Here is a 15036-nt window from a genome sequence, read left to right on the forward strand (position 1 = left end):
TGACTCTTTGCAACTCTATGGACTGTAGCCTGCCAGGCTCCTCTCTCCATGGGATTCTCCAGGCAAAAATACTGGAGTAAGTTGCCATGCCCGCCTCCAGGGGATCTTCCCAACCCAGGGATCGAACCCACGTCTTTTATGTCTCCTGCATTGTCAGGCAAGTTCACAGTGATATTAAGAAGGAAGGTAGTAAGAAGCTATTAGAACATATTTTGAAAGAACGGTCTCCTCAGTTTGCCACAGGTTGATGTGGTGTGTAAGTAAAAAAAAGAGAAACAAAGTTGATGGAGGAAATCACAGGTTTAGTTTTGAGCATAGTACATTGGAGATGCCTGTTAGATGTAAGAGAGGTTGGGTAAGCAGGGAGAGTTAAGTTCATAGGAGAGGTATGGACTAGGGATATAACTTAGAAGTCATCTGTATGGAGATGATGTTAAGACTCTGGAATTGAAAAAAATCACTTAGTGTTGACAGAAGAGAGAAAGGTATGAGATTGCATTCTGAGGCTTTTCTTCATCCACAAAATCTTACCCTTTGCTTTTATATTTTAAATGAACATTCCTTTAATAACAAATGGCTCATATTCTAATGTAAGTTCAATTGGTATTTACTGAGAGTTATCGTGAACAAAGCATCATGCTAGCCACCTTCAATTGTGCAAATGTGAAAAAAATTTTCTGTCCTCCAGAAAGGAAAGGGAATATCAGAGGTGAGGAAAAAGACTTACTTTCATTGATGATATACACTTGTGTCAGACGCTTGTCCATGGTAGTTTATTTAATCCTGGACTGCAAGGAGATCCAACCAGTCCATTCTAAAGGCGATCAGCCCTGAGTGTTCTTTGGAAGGAATGATGCTAAAGCTGAAACTCCAGCACTTTGGCCACCTTCATGCGAAGAGTTGACTCATTGGAAAAGACTCTGACGCTGGGAGGGATTGGGGGCAGGAGGAAAAGGGGACGACAGAGAATGAGATGGCTGGATGGCATCACCGACTTGATGGACGTGAGTCTGAGTGAACTCCGGGAGATGGTGATGGACAGGGAGGCCTGGCATGCTGAGATTCATGGGGTTGCAGAGTCGGACATGACTGAGTGACTGAACTGAACTGAACTGATAGTAATTATATGAGGTGGGAATTATTGCCCCCATGAGGAAAGTATAGTTCAGTGACATGTCCCAAGTTGCAAATTACTTAGTTGGTAACATGCCAGGATTTGATCAACATTGATCCAGCGCTGAGCCCATTACACTGTCTGGTTTGTGAAGCTCCTAGTCGAGTTAAAGATTCAGATGCATATAAAAGGCTAGAGATTGAAATAATCATGCCAACTAGAATTGGGACTGTTTGCTGAAAGAATACAGGGACAGTCAGATTACTTTAGTACTTGGGCTTGACTGCTCATAAGGAAGAATTTCTGTGGAAGAAAGGGGAACATGTGTACACACATACACACATACACACACACACATACACACACAGCTCATCCGCTTGCAATGTTTAAATTAAGTGAATTTTAATTTCAGGTAGTGATTGGTTTTGCCAGACGCTCTCTAAAATTAAATGTATGATAATGATAAATTGGAAGCAATTTACTTATATGTCTATCTGTGAAGAAATTGAAATTTTCTTCCTCCTAGCTAATAGTAACATGTCCCAAACATTGTTGTTTTTTAATTCACCTGCCTAAGAATACTAACAGTGGAAAGACTCTTCCTGATTCTAAATAGAGGTTGGTTTGTTTATTCAACAGTTGTGCGCTCAAGTAGCTCACACTCTCTCCAGGCCAAGTTGAAACCAGAGCACAGGAAAACAAACCACCTTTAGCTCCTCAAATTTCCACTTGGTACAGCTGCCTCCCTCCATGTGACCTGCAGAGGCAGCCTCTGAATCATGACCTCAGCTCTAAGATCAGGCGCATTTCACTTGCATAATGAAATATACTACTGTAGCAAGTGCACTAGAGGAGCCAGCTCTGAGCTGGTGGTGAGTGAGGACTACCAGCAGTTGTAAGCTCTCTGAAACTATTTTAAGGGTGCCCTGCATCACAAAAAATGAGAAGAAAGCACCATAAGGAAGCTAGGTTTCCCTGTGAATATCTACCCACCAATGCAGTGCTGGAATAGCTTCCTGGCTGAATTTCTCTTATATCTGTTTTCTTAACATTAGGGCTAGTTCCTAAGGTGAGAGCCACTTTGTAAGAAAATACTTAAATGCCATGGCAGGACAAGAGCAGAAAGACCCCTCAAGAAATAGGAGTGCCCAGATAGGAATCCTCGGAGAAGGCAATGGCACCCCACCCCAGTACTCTTGCCTGGAAAATCCCGTGGATGGAGGAGCCTGGTAGGCTGCAGTCCATAGCGTCGCTGAGGGTCGGACACAACTGAGCGACTTCACTTTCACTTTTCACTTTCATGCATTGGAGAAGGCAATGGCAGCCCACTCCAGTGTTCTTGCCTGGAGAATCCTAGGGATGGGGGAGCCTGGTGGGCTACCGTCTATGGGGTTGCACAGAGTCGGACATGACTGAAGTGACTCAGCAGCAGATAGGAATCCTTGGCAGTCATGCCATCAGAGGAGATACCCTTCAATACCAAAGATTATATATAAATTCAAATGATAACTACTTCTGGAGAAAAGTAGATGCCAGCCATGTTGCTGGTGGTAATTTTGATAGTTAATCTGGGGTTAATCTAGTTAATCTAGATCTTCAACCCTCTGAGGTTCATACATAGCTTTGGCATTTTCTGACCTGTTTATATTCAAGAAATCTGAAAAAATAATGAGGAAGATGAAAAGCATATTCATAGTTTCAGAAATAATTGTGTTTCTAATTTAAGAAATAATAACAAAATCATCTATCACAGTTGCTGTAAGTGGTTTAAACATTTCATAAAGGAAACAAAAAGACAGCTCTCATCCACTTCCTGGCAGTCCAGTGGTTAGGTCTCAGTGCTGTCACTGCCATGGCCTAGGATCAATCAGTAGTCATGGAATTAAGATTCAGCAAGCCACAGGTGTGGCCAAAAAAGAAAAAACCAAAAAGTCTCACATTGGATTTTTTTTAAAGTGGATGTTTATATTTTTGACTGTGCTGAGTGTTAGTTGCAGCACGCAGGATCTCTGTGACATCATGCAGCATCTTCCACTGCACTGCTTGGACTCTCTAGTTGTGAAACTCAAGCTCCAGAGCGGACAGGCTTCAGTAGTTGTGGTGGCTCAGTTGCTCTGTGGCATGTGGGGATCTTAGTTCCCCAACCAGAGATGGAACCACATCCCCTCCATTGCAAGGCAGATTCTTAACCACTGGACCACCAAGGAAGTCCCTCATATTGGATTTTAAAAATATAATTATAATTGTGGAATCTGAATTTTTTGTGTCATTTTCTCTTTACCTATGTTTGAAATATTCCATAATAAAATGCTTTCAATGCTATTTGTATCCATACCTGTGTGGAGAGTAAAACATTTTATATATATATATATATATGTTTATATTTTTTAGTAAAAAAAAAGTGCTGCTTTTCAAGCTGCTTTTAAAATTACAAACAAAAATATATGCAGCTTTTACAAGCTACTCTTAAAATTACAGAGAAGGATTATATATGGGCACAGTGTTAAATGAAAACTCTAGGATAAAAAAATATGTGTAGTAGATATGTACTCACACATGTATGGTACACACATACACACACACAAATACACCAAAATGTTAACAATAGGAGATTGTTATTGTATTTATATTATTTTACAGGTGTTCTACAATAAATGTGGTGCTTTTATAATCAGAAAAATACTTTAAAAATAAAGGATCATGAATGTGTGAAAGAGTGAATAAAAGATACAGTTTATTTAATTTGTAATTGATGTATTTATAGGAGCAATAACCATGGCTCTGCTGGAAAACCTGGTGGCAGGAAATATATACATTGTCAAGATATCTGCATCCAATGAGGTAGGAGAAGGACCTTTTTCAAATTCTGTGGAGCTGGCAGTTCTTCCAAAGGAAACACCTGAGTCAAATCAGAGGCCCAAGCGTTTAGATTCTGCTGATGCCAAAGGTCTGTATGCTGCCGTAATCACTGATTTTCCTAAAGAAAAGAAAATACCCGTGTTTTTTTCTAGCTCCCTTGTGCTTTATTTCTGCTCCTACTTTGGCCATGTCCCTGAACCCACACTCAGCTCCTTGAATTGTTGCTCGTGAGGTTCACATGATGTGAAGCTGCATGGCTCTGTCTGCACTCCTACATGGAGACACACTTACCTCGGAATTTCCCGCAGTTTTCGGATCACTATGTCCCAGTAACTTCTCCTTCCAGCTGTGCACCCATCAAAACAGATGAACCATACCACCCGTGAACTGATGGGAGTAGGCGTCCAGGGAGGTCCATGGAAATAAACAGCAGTGGTAGTTGCGGTGTTCAAGCGAAGGGAGCATGATCTTCATCAAGAGTTTTCACCACACACACACACACACACACACACACACATACGCGCGCGCACACACACACAAACCAACAACAACCTTTCCAGAGAGAAAGTTGTTTGTCTCCAGAAAATAGTTGGAAAAAGTATCTTTAAAGAGCCATTGTCGCTCCAGTCAGGGCATCGTCCTTCTGTTTTGAAGGAAACTGGGGCCCCTGTGGGAGAAGGCAATAGCACCCCACTCCAGTACTCTTGCCTGGAAAATCCCATGGACGGAGCAGCCTGGTAGGCTGCAGTCCATGGGGTTTCGAAGAGTCAGACACGACTGAGCGACTTCACTTTTACTTTTCACTTTCATGCACTGGAGAAGGAAATGGCAACCCACTCCAGTGTTCTTGCCTGGAGAATCCCAGGGACAGGGAAGCCTGGTGGGCTGCCGTCTATGGGGTTGCACAGAGTCGGAAATGACTGAAGTGACTTAGCAGCAGCAGCAGGAGCCCCTGTGACACAGGACTAGATGCTTCCTTTTCTTCCTCCCTGGGGAGGTGTGCCTGTGTGGTAATGCGGGGTGTGGCAGGGACAGCTTTAATGGAGGAAATACCAACTGAACTGGGCAGGATTAAGGGCACTTAGTTCTTCAGAGAATAGCCATTCAGTAATGTGTATGTCTTAAGGGGAACACTGGGGAGGAGAGAGACAGAGAAAGGAAGGGCAGTCAGATTTAAGCTCAGGAAGGAGGTAGCCATAGTAGCTGCCATATCATCAGGGAAAGCCGAGGGCAAAGCTCATATGTGCTCTCAGATACCTTGCTAGTCAAAGTGTCCAGGGACCAGCGGCGTGACTATCTCCCAGGAACTTGTCAGACATGCAGGATTGCATATGGGCTTTACCCTAGACCTCGTGAATCAGAATCTGCATTTTAACGTATCCTTTAGTGACTTTTGTGCACATTAAAGTTTGAGAAGCACTGTTATATGAAAATACATAATGAAAACTTATCTTCAATATACAGCTCTGCTTTTAAGGTAATATGACATGAAAGGTATCTTTGGCCCATCAAGGAACATCTTTGCCTTGTGCCTTTTAGCATTATAAATTTTGAACTGATGTTCATATTTGATATAATATCTAGAACTCATATTTAGAATCTTCAATATGAGAAGGTAGGCCAATGTTAAGTTCCCTGATAAAAGAGTAATACATCTTTTTTGGTTAGACACGGATACTGTCAAAAGTTTTCCTATGAGAGGAAGACAAATTATTGAAAACGTAATATCTAAGAATTATGATATATGGGGTCATTTATTTTTTTGATTGATTCTGATACATGTACTTCCCCTTCTAGTTTATTCAGGCTATTACCATCTGGACCAAAAATCAATGACCGGCATTGCTGTAGGTGTTGGTATAGCCTTGACCTGCATCCTCATCTGTGGTCTCATCTTGATATACCGAAGTAAAGCCAGGTGTGTTTCCATTGCTAGAGATGTTGAGGTGATTAACATTTAAATTACAGTAACCACAGAAACAAAATCAAGTGCCTGTTAGAGGAACTGGGATTTTCCCACTTAAAAATGAATGTTTTATTACTTGAGTTCTTGCAGCTAGAGAGATGTGCTTACTTTGGAAGATTATTCTCTCACCATTTGAAAAAAATTGCTGTGCCAACAAAATATTCTTAAATGAAGACCTAGTTTCTTCATTTTCTTGGTATTTTGAGAAACACAAAGTATATCCTTTGGCTTTTTTTTTTTTTTAATGACATGCTTAATCTGATGTATCTCCTGATTGGAGAATTCCTTACTGCCTGGACTATTTTCATATTTAAGTAGCCTGAAATGTCTGAGTCACTTGAGAGCTCTACCCTCACCACCACAGGACACATGGTTGGGATTCTCCAGACGTGGATTAAAAGAAATGTAATACCTGGGGATTAGTTCTCTATAAACTTTGTCGGGCAGTTTTATCTGTGATTTTGACTTCAGCTAAATTCTCAGCATTCAGGGAATTTGTCTGTTTCTAAACTTTTATATTTTGACTTTTGCCTTCATTTATTTTCTTAAAGTTCTCTATTAAATTTAAAAAACTGAAGTCAAATACACATCGTTTTTAGGTAATCTCCATCACTAGACTCTCTATTGTTAGAGGTTTTTCAGAGTTGATTCTATATGTTTTTGGTACTTGTGCATAGAAACACACTATGCACAAGTGTGTTTCATTTTACTGTTCAATTTTCTTGTTTCCCAAGAACTTTTTAATGAAATCTTTCTGTACACATCTTTTTAGTGATGCCCGGATCTTGCAGAAGTGCTGCTATAAATTTGTCATCATTAATTGTTCTGTTAGTGTGAAAATCTGCAGACCTGAAGGAGAACATGTAGATTTTAAAATTTATAATTTCTACATAAATTATAAATAAGCAACAATAATTAATAGTACTTTGTAAATAAATATTAAGGTTTTTACTAAGTATTTGTAAAAAGTAATTTTATATATACAGACATTGGGGCCAAAAAACAATAAGAATCTTTCTTCCATCATAAAAGTTTGCATCAGTGAGTTGGAGTTAAAATCTAATCATTTCTAAGGATATTTGATAAACAAGCATTAAGGAAGTCCATTGTTTGCAAAGTTGTGAATGTCCCAGATTTCACGAAGTTTGTTACATTTGCCTTTCTCTTCTTGTGGACTTAAAAGATTTCCTTTTCATTCAATATTTCAGGAAATCAGCTGTCTCCAAGACAGGCCAGAATGGAACTCAGCAGTTACCTCGTATCAGTGCCTCCCGAGCCAGTGGAAATGAAGTGGGGAAGAACCTGGAAGGAGCCATAGAAAATGAAGAGTCATTGATGCCAATGATCATGCCAAATAGCTTCATCGATGCCAAGGTACTCTGAGCTAACAGGCTGTTGTGCTGCATAATCTTTCCCACCATTCATCTTCTCTTTATGTGTAAAATCTTAACAAAAAATTATATGTTAAATGTATTATGTCCATAGGCCACATAATGAAATGTGAAACCATTTCACTCAGATTCTTCCTTGCATAAAATTTGGGGAGAAGAAGATAGGGCAAATAAAAGAATAAAAGATGAAAAAGATAAATAAAAAATGAGCAAGTAGCCTAAATTCAGTTAGTTTGGATCATATTGAGCTGAGATATTGCAAATAAGGGCACTAAGGTTATCAGTCCATATTTACTATAATTTGGATTGTTCTGGGTATACTGGATGGAACATTTTTTATTAATCCATTCTAAATTTAGTTTATTTGATTTTAGAACTAAATGGAGCATCAGAATATTCCAGATGTAAATTACATTTTAAAAAATATGAAGTATCTGAATAGGTGTTTTAAGATCCTTCTCTTCATGGCCTTAGGAAGTTGGATACAGTAAAGAAATGTCATTGGAGGATGTCATTTCATGTCCTTCCCACTGCGGGTAGTAGTGGTACAGTGATAAGCATTATGAACACCAACTGAGAATTATTTTTAGTCACATTGCAGCATTAGATATTGTGCATTATTAAATAGTTCTCATAACCAGCATGTTATAAATAAAGTATCTGCAGACTGTAACCCAGCTCAAGCCAGTCCGTGGCCTGTTTTTGTATGGCCATCCTGAGCTAAGTATAATTTCTACATTTTTAAAGGATAGTTTGGGGATGACAAAAAAGGAGGAAGAGAAAATGAAGCAGAGGCCATGTGTGTTCTGCAAAACCTAAGACATTTACTATCTGCCCTTTTATGGAAAAAGTTTGCCAAATCCTGTCATACATTCTTCTTATCTAACCCTTCCGCAAAATCTAGAATATCAAAAATATAACAGAATTTTAGGAAGTTTCAATATTAAATTTTATACAATTAAATTTAACAAATGCAGTTTACATGTATTTAGCTATCATGGTGCTATATATGATACATACAATGGGTAAATAATAGTGAATTGATTGTTGCTATTCCTGTTTTCTGTTTTGTTACAACTTAATTTAGCTTTTATTATCTGATACAAACATAAGCCATTTAACTTATTTCAAACTAATCTAGAACATCAGAACCTAAAACTTTAAATAAGCACAAAACTACTAAAATACACTATTGTTCTGTTATTATTAACTCAGAACTAGACATGAGAAAGGATTGAGGAGAAGTGAAAAGGGAAGGAAGACATGGGAAAGAGAGAATCTAAAGTGAAGGAGGCAGAGCACAGTTGGGGGCCTGAGTGAAGCAGAGGTCAGTTTAGAGGCCAGGTCTCTGACTTCCCTTGGATTATTAGCCCAAGAGTTGATCCCCTGTTTATTGTCATTTTGTTGAGGGTATGCAGGTTCATTAAAAAAAAAATTTTTTTTATAGCACTTTAAAAAATTGATTATTTTTGACTGCTCTGGATCTCCATTGCTGCGTGTGGGCTTCCTCTAGTTGTAGCAAGCAGGGGCTGCTCTCTGGTTGTGGTGTGTGGGCTTCTCATTGTGGTAGCTTTTCTTGTTGCAGAGCATAGGCTCAAGGCTCGCTCACAGGCTTCAGGAGTTGTGGCTCGCAGGCCCTAGAGCACAGGCTCAGTAGTTGTTCTGCAGCATGTGGGATCTTCCCAGACCAGGAATCAAACCTGTGTCCCCTGCATTGGCAGGCAGATTCTTAGCCACTGGACCACTAGGGAAGCCCTATGAGTCTATTTTTATTGCCTAAATACTTTATAAATTTTTCAGTCATGTGGAAAATTTGAAAAATAATAAATGCACAAATAATTGTCAGTATCTTTTCATAATTCTGTATCTCTTCTATATATTTTTGTTCTTCCTGTCATTTGAAAATAAATTTTGGGATTATTACACTTCACTCCAAATACTTCAGCATCTCTCTCTTAGGAATAAACTTATTATATCTTTTTTATCACTAACAAATACCCCATATTTGTTGTGTGCCACTGTGTAAAAGAAGAAATAATAATATCTGTGATCATATTTTTCTTTTAACATTTTAAAATTTTGTGTACTTGTAATAAACTGAAATTTTCCTTTTATATCTACAGGGAGGAACTGACCTGATAATTAATAGCTATGGTCCTATAATTAAAAACACCCCTAAGAAAAAATGGCTCTTTTTTCAAGATTCTAAGAAGATAAAAGCTGAGCAGGTAACTCCCCTAAATGGGGAAACTCTTTCAATACTCATGGTGTGTAAGATGATAATTTTAAAAAGAGGAAAATGTAAATGTTTTTTTTTTTTAACTTCAGTATTCTTTCTGGATATGATTTTATTAATTTGGGGCATGACTCTATGGAAAGCCATGGGGATTGATGATTGACATGACAGTTGGAATTGTAATCAGAGCTGTGGTTTTCAGTGGGAGCTGGGGGATAGTGGAGAAAGGGATGAGGCAGGAGCCTGCATCCAAACCACTGAAGAAGCCTTCTGACACTTCACTTGCCCCAGTAACTCTGATGTGTTCCCACTGCTCGGAGAACCATTGACAGTTCCTTCGTGATGATGAACTTTTCACCCACATACTCCATCAATTTGCTATCTCAGAATATATGAAATATGTAAAACCAGATTTATTAGTTTTCAGAGCACTCTGTTATCACTGATGGTGTTTTATGTATTTTTACCTAGCCTCAAAGAAGATTTACTCAAGCGGTCTGCCTTTACCAGCCAGGCACTACCATACTAATCAGCGATGAAGACTCCCCCAGCTCCCCAGGTCAGACAGCCAGCTTCCCAAGACCCTTTGTTGTTGCAGCTGATACTGAGCATTCAGCCAACAGTGAAGGCAGCCACGAAACTGGGGATTCTGGAAGGTTCTCCCACGAGTCCAATGATGAAATACACCTGTCCTCAGTTATAAGTACCACACCCCTAACCCCAAGTTCCTTCACCGGCAGCGATTTGGGTGGGGACCCCTTGGTGAGAAAGTGTGAAGAGACTGCAGTGTGGTCGGGTGCTGAGCAAACTTCCTCTTCAGTTTCTCAGCCAGCCCCTGCCAGGCTTTGCTTTGAGAAAAAGGATTTTCCAATCTAGAAAAGCCACATCCAGGTATTCTCACCTTTAAGTCTGTTCGAAGGACAATGAACAGGGAGCCAAAGCCTTTTGTGAAACTCTTGGTATCTTGGTATCTTATTGGGTATCTCACCTTTTTGAATGTTTTTTTTTTTTTAATCTTTAAGCTCACGTATTTTGAATGTTTCATTGTCAGCAATGTGAAAAGACAGTCAAGGTGTTTGACTGGATTATAAAATATATCACTGGAGCAAAGGGAAGACTTTTGAAAGCCCCTTTGCTGACTATCTACCTCAGTTTGCCAGAGGGCAAACTCAGAAGACAACTTGGTTACCTCATTCGTTGTGGTAGTTGATCTCAGCTGCATAAACGATGATACTTCCTAGTAGCGTTTTGTTTTCAGTTGCTGTATGTGTCATGTGTGTGATCCAAGGAGTCATATAGGTAGGTGAGTAAGAATGTTTATCTGAAGCTCTGAGTTAAAACAATAACAAGAAACTGACCTTTGCATGGGGTTTGGATCATTTAACACCTTTAGCTATAAGGACTGAAACCACTGAGAAGAGAAAAGTGGGCTGTTGACTCTACTGAATGACCAGCACAGAAAAAAGTCTCTCTCTTCTGAGAACAGAACTGTTCAGTAGCATACAGGGAACCCTCTTATATCAAGGGCTTCTGTGTTGTGGGCATTAGAGTCCGACTGCTATATCTGCTGTGTCCCACACCTCAGCCTGCCTGGAAGCCGTGCCTTTTCAACCTGTTCCTTTGCCTGACGGTTGGCCAAAGTCTGCACTGTCTTAGTTTGCAAAGCATCCTCAACATTTTCAGAATTAGTTGCAAAACGCCTTGCAGAAAACAGATTTTTAAAGAAAATAAGTTAGAGTTTATGGTTTTCTTTTGTATAAATCCCAGCTTGGTGACCCAGGTCTCCTGCATTGCAGGCGGATTCTTTAGCATCTGAGCCAACAGGGAAGCCCAAAAGGGGTAAAAAAAAAAAAAAAAGTTTCATTAAATATTAATAATGAGGGTAAATGCAACAGTAGACAGTAAAATGAACTTGAGGTTATCACGGCAACAGTGCCTTCCATTATATATTACGAAGTTCTTTGCCTTATACTTTTTTAATATTCATGAAGTTGTTCAGGATAAGAGTACCAAAAGTTGCCTTAAGAGTTTCTTGGATTTCATCAATAACTGTTTTAATGTACAGTATTTTATAAAAGTATTTGGGTTTGTTTTCGTACAGGTTTTGTTTAGGGATAAGTATTCTGAGCTCTACTAACTTGTTTGTATTTTCTTGAATTCTTAAGAGAATTTGGTACTCTGTTTAATCTTCCTTCAGTGTTGATGCTGTGAAGGAGGAATGCTAACTCCAGTAGTAAGTTAATCCTCTTGCTGGTTTGAAATCCATAAACTGTTTACTTAGCCACACAGAATAGGCCTTCTCTGAGTTTTAAGACTGTAACCTATTAGGTGCCCAGCAGTGGGAGATGAAAAAGAATTAAACCCATGGTGTAGAGAGGGGATCCCCTTATCCTTTAAAAAATATTTCTTCAAATTATCTGGAACTGACTTTTGAGCCTCTTTTTAAAAGGAATCTTTACCCCCCTTGAAACCTTTGTTTATAGACTGGGATGAGGTCATGTTAAATGGTGTTCTAAAGACAAAAAATATTATTGGATAATAGTCCCATCTCTGTCATCTTCTTTCCCAGTATCTGGTGATACAACATTTTTTGGTTGTTTTCCAATCTGTAGTTTTGTGCCAAATTGGATGTGCTCAGAAGCAGACCACCATTAAGTGCCAGTTAATGCAGTTCTGAACTAAATTCACAGTCCTCCATTTAGTTATCTAAGTATGGGCTTCGTGGCGAAACAAAAAAGCAGAGCTTTAGGTGAACAATCTGAGGCAAGGAAAAATGCTGCTCCTGCCTTTATAGCTCCTGTTTATACTACCTCCTTTTAAAGTTATTCTAGTGTTATTTTTTTTTTCCTGTACTCAGGGAACATTTTGTTACTTTTGAGCTGCCTCATGGAAGCATGGGCACATTGACAGGGTATATCTTTGTGGGCTTGTAAGTAGAAAGTATGTGGGGCCAACTTTTATCAGTATCTAAAACGAAGGAGTACAATGAGTTCATTTTATTTTTTTTTAACTTTTCTTAAAAGGCAAACAAAATCTATAAAGTTGAAACATCATCCATCCTGTTTAGGAGGCTATTCATTTGAGTCATTTTAAAAGCCTAAAATTGATAATTTGAAGTCCTTAAGGAAAGTGTTTTGTTTTGTTTTTGATAAATAGGCCCATAGTTATTGTAGATCTTTAGGCTGTAACTATTCGCTAATTATTTACCAGTATGTTTTTTACTCTTTCACCTTTTCATTTTGTTCTTGTATAAGATTTTTTCATAATAATCTTGTTACCAAAGAAGTTTCAGTAGAGAGTGAAAATTCAACTATGATTTCCCTCCAAATTGAATTAACTAGAAACATCTATAGGTATGAAGCTTATACAAGTAGTTACTAACCCAGAATAATAGGGGATATATTGATCATTATAGTTAATTAGACTAGTATTTTAACTACCTTATTGTTACCAGAGCATTTAAAAGTTCTTCACCAGCAGATAGTTCCAAAGAATTTCAAGTGTAATTTTTTTCTTCAGCAAGTAAATCTTCAGCTATACAGTATTATGGTATTTTGAAATTGTTGAAACTACTTGTTGGAGAGGAAAAAAAATCTTTTCACCAAAGACAAATATTTTAGTATCATTGAATAAGATATTTAGTATACACCAAAGACTTCTTTTTACTTGGCCAAAGCTAGCTTCTTTGAAGTCTTAAGTATGAAATTGTAACTGAAATGTGAAGGTTCTCATTCATCTTTCACAGTGGTGTTACTTCATGGTGTTTCACTCTGAAGGGGCTAATATGCAAATAGTAACTATTTTCTTTTCCAAAGACTTATTTGCTATAAATACTAATACATGCATGTCATTTTTATGCCAAATATTACAAGATTCTGCTCATCAGTATTTTCATACCAAAGACCGTTTAAGTATATAGATTAGCCTGTAAGTAAGTAAAGATGAGCAGATATGAGATAAATTTATTTAGAGGCTGATAGAGACTCTAGCTTTAGTAGCAAAGGGTATCAAAAGGCTAAGTTTACATAATTAAAAGCAATACAGTTATATTGGTATTTATCAGTGTTTTAATTCATGTGCTTTTTATCAGCAAGTTTTTAAAAAACCAAAGATAAATTTAAGGTTTCCTCCACATATAGGCAGATTTAGTTGTACATTTAACATTTGTTTCTTGTTTCTATGTCAACCAAACTTCTTTCTCCAGAACTCAGTCTGTATACAAACAGCATACAAAGGGACTTTCCATTGAATCTGCTGATTCAACCACAGGATGTTTTTGCCAAATGATGTGATACTTTCCTAAGCACCTTGAGTGTGAGATGTCAACAGAAATATCAGCAGGCTCTTCGATTGCGGGGCATTGTGGCAACCCCTGAATCAGCCTGTGTAGCCTTCCTCCTGCTTAAAGCATTTACTCTGGTTTACTCTGAAGGCTTGAGGCAGTCACTTAATAACAAGGATGTTCTCATGTCTGGGGAGCAATGGGATATAACAAGGAAATGAATCATTTCAATTTTCAAGTGGCTGTTCTTTGATAGATGTGCTCTTTGAAGTTGTTCGTAAATTGACATATTTTAATTGCAGCAAGGGAGCTTGCTATTTCAAACTTCAGTGGAACCATGGGTAAAACAAATATCTTGTTCATGAAATACAGAGTTGTATATTTTGATTAGCTTAAAAGTAAGAACACAACTTTATCCACTAAGTGGCTTTAAAAAATTAGCTTTGGCACATCAGGGAAATTAGATCCTTGGGGAAGTGCTTTTTATTTGCCTTAGCTTCAAACAATAGTGGTGCCAACCTTGGGAACAATGACGGTGATTTGCATTGGTTTGTCTTGGCTTTGTTAAGGACATCGTGCTTGCCCATGTTGACGACTCAGGGTCATTGTTCAGGTCCATGAAGACACCTTTGGAGACAATTGAGTCTCACAAAAAAGATGGATTTGAAAGGTTTTTTTTTTTTTTTATGCTAGAATATCCAGATGTGGTTCCACCTCAGCAGTGGTTGTCATGATTCACATATACATTTGTATTTCATTGAATGTAAAATTTTAATAGTGAATGTAAAAAAAAAAAAGTTCCAGAATATTGAAAGAGTCATGATTTAAGACTAAACATGTATTCTGTAGATTTTGTTTCTGACAGTTTGCCACGTGGGTCTCTGATAAAACTGCTTTGGTTTAATGGACATAATTTCTGTGAGCACAGAATAAAGGGTTCTGGAGATCACCAAACACAATCAGTTGTCTAATTGTGAATTTTGTTGATGTTTAGAAGGACACATACATAGAATTGTGTGAAGCTGATTTATGCTCAGGACGTAAGATTGCAGGCTAATGCAATGTGTATGTTTGCAGGCTTTAATCTTCTCAGGCGATTTCCCCTGGTAAGCTTTTGAAGGTGTTTAAGATTAACATGACAGTCTTGCATTTTTACCAGACAAATACTGTATTATTTTCTTGCTACCG

The 15036-nt window shown here is 38.2% G+C and overlaps 1 protein-coding gene and 1 long non-coding RNA gene across 2 annotated transcripts in view; one reads left to right on the top strand and one right to left on the bottom strand.

The window, feature by feature from the left end:
• LOC113900297 overlaps positions 1 to 850 on the bottom strand; it is a 78568-nt gene extending 77718 nt beyond the window's left edge. Inside the window, exon 1 of the long non-coding RNA XR_003513114.1 lies at positions 728 to 850. This is a non-coding gene — a long non-coding RNA (uncharacterized LOC113900297). The remainder of the gene's footprint in view (positions 1 to 727) is intronic.
• PRTG (protogenin) overlaps positions 1 to 11343 on the top strand; it is a 145089-nt gene extending 133746 nt beyond the window's left edge. Inside the window, exons 16-20 of the mRNA XM_027553935.1 lie at positions 3879 to 4061; positions 5771 to 5891; positions 7148 to 7313; positions 9454 to 9558; positions 10038 to 11343. Of these exons, the coding sequence (XP_027409736.1) occupies positions 3879 to 4061; positions 5771 to 5891; positions 7148 to 7313; positions 9454 to 9558; positions 10038 to 10442 (980 nt within the window). The 3' untranslated portion in view covers positions 10443 to 11343. The remainder of the gene's footprint in view (positions 1 to 3878; positions 4062 to 5770; positions 5892 to 7147; positions 7314 to 9453; positions 9559 to 10037) is intronic.
• The last annotated feature ends 3693 nt before the right edge of the window (positions 11344 to 15036 follow it).

Source organism: Bos indicus x Bos taurus, chromosome 10, assembly GCF_003369695.1.
Source record: "Bos indicus x Bos taurus breed Angus x Brahman F1 hybrid chromosome 10, Bos_hybrid_MaternalHap_v2.0, whole genome shotgun sequence".
NCBI classification, from domain to species: Eukaryota; Metazoa; Chordata; class Mammalia; order Artiodactyla; family Bovidae; genus Bos; species Bos indicus x Bos taurus.